This window comes from Crocuta crocuta, unplaced genomic scaffold (assembly GCF_008692635.1).
Source record: "Crocuta crocuta isolate KB4526 unplaced genomic scaffold, BGI_CrCroc_1.0 scaffold221, whole genome shotgun sequence".
NCBI classification, from domain to species: domain Eukaryota; kingdom Metazoa; phylum Chordata; class Mammalia; order Carnivora; family Hyaenidae; genus Crocuta; species Crocuta crocuta.
The window spans coordinates 1,359,515-1,372,421 of record NW_027528610.1 but is presented as its reverse complement, the minus strand read 5'-3'; the positions used below and the strand labels follow the sequence as shown (position 1 = coordinate 1,372,421).

Below are 12,907 nucleotides of genomic sequence, written 5' to 3'. Positions count from 1 at the left end.
GGGTGGGTGGGTGGATGGATGGATGGATGGATGGATGGATGGATGGATGATACATAGATTTGTAGATAATTAGATACATAGTTGGAATTTTGGATATCAAACTGGAGAGAACTTTTTGTCAACTGTGAAAAACAGGTCAAAGCTAATAAAATTATACTTAATTGGTAGAATGCTATAAGATCCTTGCAAATCATGTTCATAGCTTAGCCAAAAAAAAAAAAAGAGAAACTAAATTTCTCTAATTGAGTTATTGAAAACAACCAGCTTGAGTACAGAATGGCTGCTTTTTCTCAAGGACAGTTATATTTCAGTTGGTTGAATTAACATATGAGTCAAAAGCAGCCAGAACTATCTTGAATGAGAATGACACAGCTATTCTTTGGAAACAGAGGCTGGGCACGGCCCCAGCAGTTGCCCCGAGGGGAGCAGGTATCTGAAATGTTTCTGCTGTGGTTTCTGGACTGGCAGGAAGGGCCCGGAGGAGAGAAGATAACAGCTTGCGTACAAGAGGGTGAGGGGCACCCCCTGCCTTTAAATAAGAACAAAGCAGTCTGGGAAAAGGCTGCCGCGGTCACAGAGTGGATGGGTGGTTGTGCTCTACCGGGAAATCCGTGATTAATACAACTCGTGACCCCCGTAGCTAAGATGCTTGAGTCACAATCCCCAGAACGCCACACTCTGGATTGTTTTAAGTCACGCAGATTTGGCATTAAGCCCTCCTTGGGCACTTTCTAGCTCCTCAACCAAGGGTGAGGGGCTCAACCTCCAAACTTCGCTTGTCTCCTTGCACACAGGGAGATCGCTCCACTGACTGATAAGTCACCGGGGCTAAAGCTAACACGGGGTGTCCGAAAATGCAGGTTTTCACCGTAATAACCTCCCAAATCATTATACTTTTATAGTACTAAGCCAGCTCAGACGTTTACGCAGTTACAACGAACCTCTTTTGAAAATGTTCCTCCTGCCCGTTACCTTGATGCTTAACTGGCTTTGAGGATTTTGACGAATACATTTAATTTTTCATTTTTTTTCAGACCGTGTTCAGTCTGATGTACAATCCATCACGATTGTACCGTGTTCAATCAAAGGGACCAAAACAAAAGCAAAACTAAAACCAAAAATGTGTTCTTCAAAACGTGCAACCCCATTCGAGTTAGAAAGAAGGGTACTTAGTGCAGCGTTCGGAGGGTGATCTCAGTGGTGGCCTTGATGCATCTCAAGTTCTTGAAGCTTAAAATCTACACTAGGACTTTGGGATGCCCACCGACCCACACAGTTCCTTCCGTTGACTATGCTTCACAGCTCATGTTATTTATGTCCTCCCTCCATACAACGTATGGATGAGGACCCTCTGGGACACCCGGAACCCCCCACCAGCAAGAAGTCAGCGTCACAGGGCTCGGAGTGTGCCTTACGTACAAGAAAATAGCGCCCACCAGCGCCCCGACTCAGCCCGGGACCACCCATCTCCCTCAACAAAGCCACAGTCACGTCTGTTTGCTCTTCCTGTAGCGTTGGGAGAACAGGGAACCTCAGAGGCTCTTCTTCCCAGTAGATAATGGTCGTGGACCACACTCAACTCCCAGTGCCCTCCACTAATACTCTTAATCTCAGCTAGGAAGCCCCCCCACCCACTGCCTCCAATACCCTCCCAAGATCCCTTTCACCTTGAGGCCACTGGCTTTTGGACCACTTGCCCATAAGGAAGTTTCAGGTATTGGCTTTTGCATATTCTATTCCATACAGTTTAAGTATTCAGCCAGTGGCCTTGGTCTTCATGTCTTCCTCTCTAATCCACTTGCTCTCTGCTATTTGTAACCATCCACACAAAAACTCGGTGATCTGGGCAGGAAAGGAGTGCTCCTTCTCCATTCGATTGGGAAGACCATTTCCCGATTGTGGAACAGAGCATGCTCACAGAGCAGCAAACAGTGTCAAGGGAAGCTTGTCCATGGCCCCCAAGACCATCTGGTGACACGGGGGGCTCAGATGGTGGCTCTACATGCAGTGGGTTGGGCTCTACATGCAGCCAGTGTCCTGGCTGAGGACCCCAGGACAAGGGCTCCGCATCTTTTATAGCAAGCGGAACTCAACGCATGTGCTCATGCTGGTTGTGTTGGGAGTGGGCCTATGTGCTTCTACAAGACACCACATGCAGCTACTTCTGAAACCCTACAGAAATAGCGATGCGCTCTGTGCCCATACCTCTCAGTGCGTGGATCCCCATAAGCTGAATGCATGTCCCCTTCCTGACAGTGACTGTGTGTGGTTTGCTCAGGACACCCAATATCGACCGGCTTGCAGAGGAAGGTGTGAGACTCACCCAGCACCTGGCGGCCGCCCCCCTCTGCACCCCGAGCAGATCTTCCTTCCTCACGGGGAGGCACTCCTTCAGATCAGGTCAGTGTTTCCGGGACAATCAGGAAAGGGGTATATCTGTGACCACTCATTTCTCATCTTCAATATTATTAGTGATGCTTGAGATCCAGGGAAAATGGTGTAAATATAATCTGCAGACGATGCATCACCTTGTAATTACATAAAGCATACTGTGTTTTATGTAGTCATGCAATGATTGGGTTCATTGGGAATTCAGAGACTGAAACTCTCCAAGGGTAGTTGATTATGTTTAACACTGTGTTTAGTTGTCTAAATATTTTAGTCAGTCTTGACGTGCCAGAAGATAGATACGTATAGGGATAGATAGGTAGGTAGGCAGGTAGATAGATAGATAGATAGATGTGATGGAGGGAGGGAGGGAGGGATGGATGGGTAGATAGATGATGGATAGATAGATAGATATAGAGTGGATGGATGGATGGATGAGTAGATGGATGGATTGATAGATGATAGAAACAGATGAATGGATAGATCGAAGGATGGGTGGATGGATGGATGGATGGATGGATACATAGATAGATACATAGATAGATAGATACATAGATTATTAGATAGACAGACAGACACATAGATGAATGGATGGATGGATGGATGGATGGATGGATGGATGGATGGATACATAGATAGATACATAGATACATAGATACATAGATTATTAGATAGACAGACACATAGATGGATGGATGGATGGATGGATAGATAGATAGATGATAGATAGATAGAGAGATAGATAGATGTGATGGAGGGAGGGAGGGAGAGAGAGAGAGAGAGAGAGAGAGAGAGAGAGAGATATTAGATAGACAGACAGATAGATAGATGAATAGATGGATGAGTGGATGGGTGGATGGATAGATAGATAGATAGATAGATAGATAGATAGATAGATAGATGATAGATAGATAGATAGAAAGATAGAGAGATGTGATGGATGAATGGATGGATGGATGGATGGACAGATAGATGATAGATAGATAGATAGATAGATAGATAGATAGATAGATAGATAGATATGATGGATGGATGGATGGATGGACGGACGGACGGATAGATGATAGATGGAAGGATACATAAACAATCTCACGTAAGGCAGGGTTTCTCATACTAGCACTGCTGACTTTGGAGCAGCTGTGATTCTCTGTGCCCAGTGCATCCTGGACACTCTGGGGTGTTTCCCCCTACTGGATGCCAGCATCACCCCTGCCACAACTGTGACAACCCACAGCATGCCCAGGCATGGTGACGAGTCCCCTGGTGTGGGCCAGGTTCCTCCCCTGGTGACAAGCCCAGCCATAGCCATGTGAGAGTGAGCGCTTGCTGTCTGCTCTGCTCCCCAGGCATGGAAGCCCATGACGGGTACCGCGCCCTCCAGTGGAACGGGGGATCGGGCGGACTCCCCAAGAACGAAACCACGTTTGCAAGAATCCTGCAGCAGCAAGGCTATGCCACTGGCCTCATAGGTACTTATATCATTGGGTGAGCAGGAAGGCCCACCATCCAGAGAACCTGTTTCCGTACAACACGAAAGAAAAAGTCTTGTGTCAAACCCAAACTGGGTACTCGTTATATCTGATCTCTCTAGGGTTCGTCACAGTCTTGGAACGTCTATTATTGACGGGCAATTTTTCATTCAGTATCTTGGGAGGTGGCCATCTTCCTCCATTCCCAGGCTCTGTATTCGGGGCTGGACCACATGCCAGTGACCGCGTGCACTGCTAACTCAGCCCGTGCATTCAGAAGCACGGTCCCGTCTTCCAGAAGAGAGACGTGAAGAGGGCATCTTCCCCAGCCCCTCTGTCAAGGGGGGGCGGCGTCCGGTCTGTGTGCAGGGGGCTCCTATTCCGTTCCTCACCAGCTGTTGCACCTCTGTTCAGGTCAGAGGGGCTGGAATGGGATGGACGGAAGGGTAACCACTGTCCCCGCTGGCTTTTAAATTCTCCAGCTACTTTAGAAACGGAGATGATGTAGATTTACTTCTCAGAGTCCTGGAGGCTGAGGGGTCCAAGGACTGACAGATCCCATGCGTACCAAGGACCCTCATCCTGGTGTCCAGAGGACCGTCTTCTCGCCGTGTCCTCACACGCAAGAAGTGGGGAGGGCGAGCCTCCCCTAGTGAGGGGGCCTCATCCCCTCAGGACCTGATCCGTTCCCACAGCTCCAAATACCATCAGCCTTAGGGTCAGGTCTGAACGTAGGAATCCGGGGCAGATACAGACATTCAGAACATAGCGTATCACATCTTTGGGGACATTCTCAAGGACTTGTCGCACATCCACACCATCACCTTTATTTCTCTTTTCAATCCTAAGAGGTGGAGCGAAGCTTCTTAGCCACCCGAATTGACTAGAACTTTCCATTAGTCACTCACCACCGTTGGGTCAATGACCTGACTCCATAACTGGATACGTAGATTTATTCTGTGTTGACTAGAATTGCAGACCTGTGTATCAGTTCCTTCTGTGAATCGTTATTCTTCTGGTGCGCATGCACCATCTATATTTAGAGATATGTTATTCTCTATATAATACATGTATTCAGTATATATAATAATAATATACATTCACGCTCCGAATGTTAGACACTGAGCACCTTCCTTTACGCTCTTCGTCTCCACCATCCTCACCCCGTTTGAACGTTTTTGCTTCTTCAAATGTAAGCAGGGGAATGAAGGAAGATTCTGAACTTGGAGTTGAAACCAATTCCTACAGGTTCTGAATATACTTTGTGAGTCGTGAGAGGGGGGAGCATGACAGAGAGCCCGTGTACCCTGTGCACTTGGAAATTATGGCAAATAGGACGTTGGAGCCTTTTCTGTCCTATTTTGTAGCTAAATTTAAGGTGGTTGAGGGTCTGGAATACATGAAATAGAAAGTGCCCATTGATGAGCGTCTGGTTGGCTTAGTCAGTTGGGCTTCCGGCTTCGGCTCAGGTCATGATCTCACGGTCCGTGGGTTTGAGCCCCGTGTCGGGCTCTGTGCTGACAGCTCTGAGCCTGGAGCCTGTTTCCAATTCTGTGTCCCCCTCTCTCTCTGACCCTCTCCTGCTTTCTCTCTCTCTCTCACTCTCTCTCTCTCTCAGAAACAAAACATTAGAAAAAAATTTTTTTAATGAATAAATGTTTCTTTGAAAAAGAAAGCGCCCATGGAGAACCCAATTCTTGCATATCCTGCCAGAATTTGATATGTAAGCTTCCTCCTGTTTCGTCTCAATGATATTGTTGTCAAGGTTATTGCCTCTGGGAAAAGTTTATTATAGGCATTTGTTGCTTACTACTTAGTGGAGTGAGATGGTTACTTCTACTCGGTCCTAAGGTTATGGAAAAGCCAACCCCTGTTATGAAGTAGCCGTCTTTTGAGTAAGAAATATTGTTAAGCGATATTATGTGAGTTATTTAATAGCAGAATAGTCCAAGGTGGCAAACTTATCATTCCTAACAGTCCAGAAGATCTTAAACCTTTAATCTCTTGATAACCATCACGGGTATTTACAACATTCAGTCGTATTTGCAAGGTATAACAGACCCATTTAACCATACACCAACATCCAACGAATTCATTTCATCCCTTTCTATTTCAAATTTCTATTATGTTCCTTTACAAAACTTTTTAATGTTTATTTATTTTTGAGAGAGAGAGAGAGAGATACAAGGGAGGGTCAGAGAGAGAGGGAGACACAGAATCTGAAGCAGCTCCAGGCTCTGAGCTGTCAGCACAGAGCCCTACGCGGGGCTTGAACCCACAAATCGTGAGACCACGACCTGAGGCGAAGTTGGACGCTCAACCGATGGAGCCCCACAGGTGCCCCCATTACATTCCTTCTCTCTTTCAACTTTTGCCGACCGCATACCATATTTTTCATCGGAACATCCGAGTTACTGGAAAGCTGATTCCTATCGGACAGAGCACCTCACACGTGTGTTCTCATCTCACGGCCCGTTCTCACTTTCAGGAAAATGGCACCAGGGTGTGAACTGTGAGTCCCGCACCGACCACTGCCACCACCCGCTGAACCACGGATTCGACTATTTCTATGGCATGCCTTTCACGCTCGTAAATGACTGTGACCCGGGCAGGCCCCCGGAGGTGGACGCCAGCACGAGAGCGAGGCTGTGGCGTTACACCCAGGTGGCGGCACTGGGAGCGCTGACCGTCGCTCTCGGCAGGGTTTGCGGGTTGGTGCCCGTGTCCCGGAAAGCAGTCCTGAGTGTCGCCAGCCTCGTCTTCCTCTTCTTTGCCACCTGGTACGCCAGCTTCGGGTTCGTACGTCGTTGGAATTGTATCCTCATGAGAAACCACGATGTCACAGAGCAGCCCATGGTTTTGGAGCGGACGGCGCGTCTCATGCTACGGGAGGCAGTTTCCTATATTGTAAGGTAATAAACCCATCACCTTTGATGTTATTTTTTAAGCTTATTGATTTTGAGAGACGAAGAGAGAGACAGAGAATCCCAAGCAGCCTCCTCACTGTCAGTGCTGAGCCTCACGTGGGGCTCGAACCCATGAACCATGAGATCTTGACCTGAGCTGAAATCAAGAGTCAGACGCTTAACTGATGAAGCCACCCAGGCGCCCCAATAGCCTCATATTTTAAAGAGGAGGTGACTTCTCAGAGCACCCGAGTCTCTTTATCATCTTTGGGGTTTGCTCAACCAGCCTCAGTGGGGAGATGGTTTTCAGGGGCTCAGGTGGACCAAAATGTGTCGCAATAGGTGCCATTGTATCTGAAGGGTGTTTTTCTGCTTCCAGAAATAAGCACAGGCCATTCCTCCTGTTTGTGTCCATGCTCCATGTGCACCTCCCCCTGGCCACCACAAAACGATTTCTCGGGAAAAGCCGGCACGGCTTATACGGCGACAATGTCGAGGAAATGGATTGGCTGGTAGGTAAGTCAATGCTCAACTGATCCTCATTCATTCTTGGAGTGGCTGCTCGAGTTTGGTAACAGAAGGGCCACCTCCCTGTTAACCAGGTTGCAATAAAGAATAACGGGGCACCTGGGGGGTCATTTAGTTAAGCGTCCGGCTTCAGCTCAGGTCATGATCTCATAGTTGGTGGGTTCGAGCCCCGTGTCGGGCTCTGTGCTGACGGCTCGGAGCCTGGAGCTGCTTCAGATTCTGTCTCTCTCTCACTCTCTGACCCTCTGCTGCTCTCGCTCTGTCTCTCTCTGTCTCTCAAAAGTAAATAAATGTTGAAAAAAAATCAAAGGTTAGGGAGAAACTTCCCTTATCATTCACATGCTCCTTCAGCACTTCTGATTCTTCAGTCTACTTCTGCACAAAATCACCCTTCTATGAAGCGCGTTATTTAAAGCCGCCATGAGACATTACAGAAAATGAAGCAAGAACCTATTGTTCAAGACAACAGACCAACACATCTTTCCTTCTGTGGCCCCAACAAAGCCTGGAGAGAGCCAATAAGATCGTAGATTGTATTTGTTTGCAGCTTGCACTGTAGCTGATGCACTGTATCACACACACTTCTGTCAAGTGTATAGAGATTTTTAGAAAGACGTAGACATCTAAATTCTTGCAGAGCTGAGGGATGTGGGGGAGAAACAGTGATGTGGGAGGCCAAGGTAAGAAGCAGACAACCTCGAAATGGGATGGTGTATTACATACTGTTTTAAAAACCTGCATTTTCAGGTGCTCTAAAATCTTCACTTTCAGTGCTTTTGATAGGAGTTTGGTGTCTGTGGATAAAGCAGGCACTTGGCTTATACATGGCTCTGCCTCCTGAGCCTTGGGCCCTGTGTGCCAACACCCACAGACAGATGCTCACAGGTCTGGCTTCCTTATGTCCCAACAGGGGTCTCCCGTCAAACCTCTTCCCCCAGGTCGCCACCCCATGCACTCATCATGGACGCGTGTACGCACGCCAACCATGCATGTTCAGAACACTCTATGGCGTTGGGCATTTATTCTGTTTTCTGCTTCGGTGATACCTTTGTAAGCAAGATTCTGAATCCTGTGTCATCAGGAAAATCCGATAGGCGTTGACACTTGGCGATAACATGTACAACATCGGTCTCTGGTGACTGCAGAATCCACTTTGGAGACTTCCTAGCAAGAAAGGGGAACTTTGGGTTGAATTCGCTGATGCTGGATTATTGGCTCTGTTCTGAAATGTTGCGTTTTTCCTAAAGGCGAAATCCTTCAGGCCATCGAAGAACACGGTTTGAAAAATACGACATTCACATATTTCACCTCTGATCACGGAGGACATTTGGAGGCAAGAGATGAACACGGCCAGCTGGGGGGATGGAATGGAATATTCAGAGGTGAGAAAAGGCACATACGTGATCCACCCAATGAATCTCAGCAGTGGAGACAGGAGAGCAAGCAGAGGGGAAAAGAGTGTGTAGTTCCTTCCTTCCTTCCTTCCTTCCTTCCTTCNGCAGTGGAGACAGGAGAGCAAGCAGAGGGGAAAAGAGTGTGTAGTTCCTTCCTTCCTTCCTTCCTTCCTTCCTTCCTTCCTTCCTTCCTTCCTTCCTTCCTTCTCTCTCACTCTCTTTCTTTCTTTCTGTTTCTCTTTCTCTCTCTCTTTCTTTCTTTCATTTATTTATTATTATTTTAGACAGAGTGAGAGAGAGAAAGAGTGTGAGTATGGGAGGGGCAGAGGGAGAGATAATCCTTAGCAGGCTCCACACTCAGCACAGAGCCCAACGCGGGGCTTGATCCCACGACCCTGGGTTCACGACCTGAGCCGAAATCAAGACTCAGATGCTCAACAACCGACTGAGCCCCCCAGGCGCCCCAAGAGTGTGTGTCACAGCGGGATTTCCTGAGTCGTGACTATTCACCAAATTCTACCAGATGCCAAAGGAGAGAAAAAAAGACACCTGACCTTCCCATAAAGAGTTTACATTTCAGTAGAAGAGGGAGACGCACAAATAAACGATTAAGGTAAAATAAATGCCATCCCAAATAAAAGATAGCACCGTAACTGGAACCCTAATTATATGGGTCCTTGTATTTAACTATATTATGCAAGACTTAGCACATCATAACTTTTATACTCCCATTTTTTTTAAAGTCTGAGTCGCTGCACGTGATTCATGGATTCCGTATTTATGAATTCTCCTGCTCGCTAAAATTTATCTGTAGACCCAAAATCAATACTTACGATGCCTTTGCACTCTTGAAGAGAAATAAAAATATTGGTTACCTGACAGGCACATTCCCAGCTAAGGCTCGACAAGGTGACCCTGTGATTATATTTTGTCTCTCCGACTATGAACACAGATCTTTTTTCATGGCCATATTTTTGTGGTTTTGTTTGCTTTTGGCTGGCGACTTTGCTGCTTCAAGTGGCTCTGGACCAGAGCACCAAAGGCCGTCCCCTGTGTCTGGGGGCAAAAAGCCTATGATGCCATGCCTCATGGAGAAAATCAGTGTGTTAGACCCAGAATGGACGCTGTTGGCTGTGAGTCCAATGTCAATGAATCACAGTGTCTACACAGCAAGGCATGTTTGAACAAAACAGACAGAAATATACCAACTGGCTAATGAAAACACAGAGACCAGAGTCTCCCAGGAACTGAGCCAGGAGCTGGGGTTCAGTCTTGGCTCACTGGGTGTTTTGGGCGACTCTGTAGAACATCACTGACCGTCTATGATCCTATCCCTCGGTAGTGGATTTTTCCTCTGATCCTTCATACACATGCCCAAGATATAACTGGTTCATTTATGGTGGATTCTTACTGTTCCCAGTAGTATGTTCTACAAACAGTCGAAACCTTGAATTCTGACTGTGGGGCCCAGAACACAATGCCCACCAATCCACGCCCACCGTACAGACCCGAGACCAGATCCACAAGAATGAAGCGGCTGATTTTCAGTAACTCCTTACACGGCGGCAGAACACGAAGGGAAGCACATTCTAGTTTGAACTGTGGCAAAGAAGCCTTTATTTAGCGTGACTCTGAACCCATCCTTCCCTGCTTAAGCCCCTCCTTCTCGAACATAGGATTTCTTTAACCCCCGGATCCAGAGTTTCTAGGCAATGTAAGCATGTTGCTTAATGCTCAGTATTAGATGTGTTTCCCCAAGAGCCAACCTGGGCCCCAACCATTGCCAAACAGCCCAGAAATGAGGAAGAACCAGGAAAGGGGTAAAGGATCAGGTGCAGGAGGAAGAGAAGTGGGGGAGGGGCGGTGGTCCCAGACCCAATTCTCAGTCCTTCCAGAAAGAAAACGGATGGAGGAAGGTGGGGGTCACCAGCCGTGCACGGTGTGAAATTCCAGTACCGTTACATCCCTGAAGCCGCGCGCTGCACACCGTTAGTTCTGGCGCTCAGAAGCGCCCCCTGGATTGCGAGGGGAGACCATACACGCTCCACGTGCCCGTGGGGGTGTGATGAGGTTCTGGAATTATTGCCACAACCATTTCTGGGAAAGGCAGGCTGCCGCGGTGTGCGTCTACGGGCGTGGGTGCCCAGGTGCACGCAGACAGGTGTGCCCAGCTGTGTGTGTGGATTCTACCCACAGGTGGGCAACCCTAACGGCCCTTCCTTACAGGTGGCAAAGGTATGGGGGGCTGGGAAGGCGGCATCCGCGTCCCTGGCATCTTCCGGTGGCCTGGGGTGCTGCCGGCCGGCCGAGTGATCCACGAGCCCACCAGCCTGATGGATGTCTTCCCCACCGTGGTTGAGCTGGGGGGCGGCCAGGTGCCCCAGGACAGGTACACACAATGCGACCCTCTGGTGCCCACTTCCTGACAGCCACCCGCTTACTATTTCACACACAGGGGAGAAAACCGATCAAAACGTGAGAACACTGAAAAGGCTGTAGGGGACAGTCTGACAACCTAAAATAACCGTACTCGGTAAAACATTAAATACACGATTAGGTCCATTGACTAGTTTTGCCGTTTTGATAAAATTTAATTACTCAGCGTAACAGTCGGTAGGTTAAAGCAGGAAAAGTTGGTCCATTGAAAAACATCCCCTTATGATTTCCCGAAAATGCAGTCTTGCCCATATATGGATGAGACTGTGAAAGCGTGCTTTAAAAATGATTTGTCATCTCGATATCTGCACATTACCAAAGGCGCATGCTAATACTTGGTTAAAAATAAGAAGTAAATATTTTAAAAATTTTTAACATTTATTTATTTTTGAGTGTGAGACAGGCAGAGCGTGCGTGCGGGAGGGGCAGAGAGAGAGGGAGACAGAGAATCTGAAGCAGCTCCAGGCTCTGAGCTGTCAGCACAGAGCCCGACATGGGGCTCAAACCCACAGACAGTGAGATCACGACCTGAGCTGAAGTCAGACGCTAAACCGACTGAGCCACCCAGGCGCCCCAAGAAGTAAATATTTTCCTAATGATTTGGTTTTACTCCTTTGAAGACGACAAATAAATAGGCAAAACGAGTCATATATATGCAAGTATGTGTATGCATGTTTATAAAATATGACCTTGATTTTAAGGAATTGGCTCGTGCAATCGTGGAGGCTGCTAAACTGAGATCATCATGTCATGTCAGGCCAGCAGGCTGGAAAGACAGCCAGAATTTCCGTGTCAGAGTCTTGAGACAGAATTCAGTCTTCTCTGGGAAATCTCAGTCTTTGCTCTTGGCAGCCTTCACCTGATTGAGTGAGGCCCACCCTCATTCTCACGGGTGCTCTGCTTTGCTCAGAGTCCACTGACTGTGGATGTTAACCATATATGAAAAAATCACCGGGCACCATAACCCAGCCACGTAGACTCAGAAGACGGAACCGTCACAACTAGGGTACAGCTAAAATAGAAGGAAAAATAACGACATTGTTACATTCAGTTCAGATTAAGGACTTTTTAAAAATACAAGTTGTTTGTACAGAAGACTCTTCAGGTCCGTGGCCATTACTGGCTTCCCTGATCCAGCTCCTATAGACATGTGACAACGCACCTTGGAGTCCGTTATGGTTTTAAATCATATATTGTGTTATGATTTTGCAGCGTTAACAGTCAAGCCAGGGGCCTGGACAGTCCAGCCAGAATTTAAGAGGACTTTGCATTAACATGCGAGGCGGGAACGCCGCGTGCGCCTGAGTGCACGCTGCTTTGTTGTGCTACGGTACAAACGAGCCCACGACTTAGTGGCTCTGTGTCTGAAAACGGTGCACATCTTGCTCAGCAGCTTCCAATCTGCATGATTTTGGGGACACAGCTCATCGCCGCTCCCCTTGGCCTCGGCGGGGACCCTGCACGCTTGAGTCTCAAGCTTGATTCCTTCCTGTGTCTCTTCACTGAATCAGGGTGATCGATGGCCGTAGCCTGGTGCCCTTGTTGCAAGGGACAGCCGAGCACTCTGCACACGAGTTCATGTTTCATTACTGCGGGAAGTATCTCCACGCGGCACGCTGGCACGAGAAACACAGTGAGTGCCCGCCCTTCTATGCTGGCGGGAGGGGCTGGCATTAGTCAGGGCTCCCCTGAGAAGCAGAACCAAGAGTGTGTAGGATGGAGGGTGGAGGGTGGATGGATGGATGGTGGAGGGTGGATGGAGGGTGGATGGTGGATGGATGGATGG

At 48.0% G+C, this 12,907-nt stretch overlaps 1 protein-coding gene across 1 annotated transcript in view; it reads left to right on the top strand.

Annotated features, from left to right (window-relative positions):
• Positions 1-12,907, top strand: part of ARSD (arylsulfatase D) — a 20,139-nt gene that overhangs the window by 4,047 nt on the left and 3,185 nt on the right. The window contains exons 3-9 of the mRNA XM_077754696.1: positions 2,279-2,400; positions 3,735-3,857; positions 6,346-6,769; positions 7,143-7,279; positions 8,539-8,673; positions 10,912-11,074; positions 12,633-12,754. Coding sequence (XP_077610822.1) covers positions 2,279-2,400; positions 3,735-3,857; positions 6,346-6,769; positions 7,143-7,279; positions 8,539-8,673; positions 10,912-11,074; positions 12,633-12,754 — 1,226 coding nt within the window. The remainder of the gene's footprint in view (positions 1-2,278; positions 2,401-3,734; positions 3,858-6,345; positions 6,770-7,142; positions 7,280-8,538; positions 8,674-10,911; positions 11,075-12,632; positions 12,755-12,907) is intronic.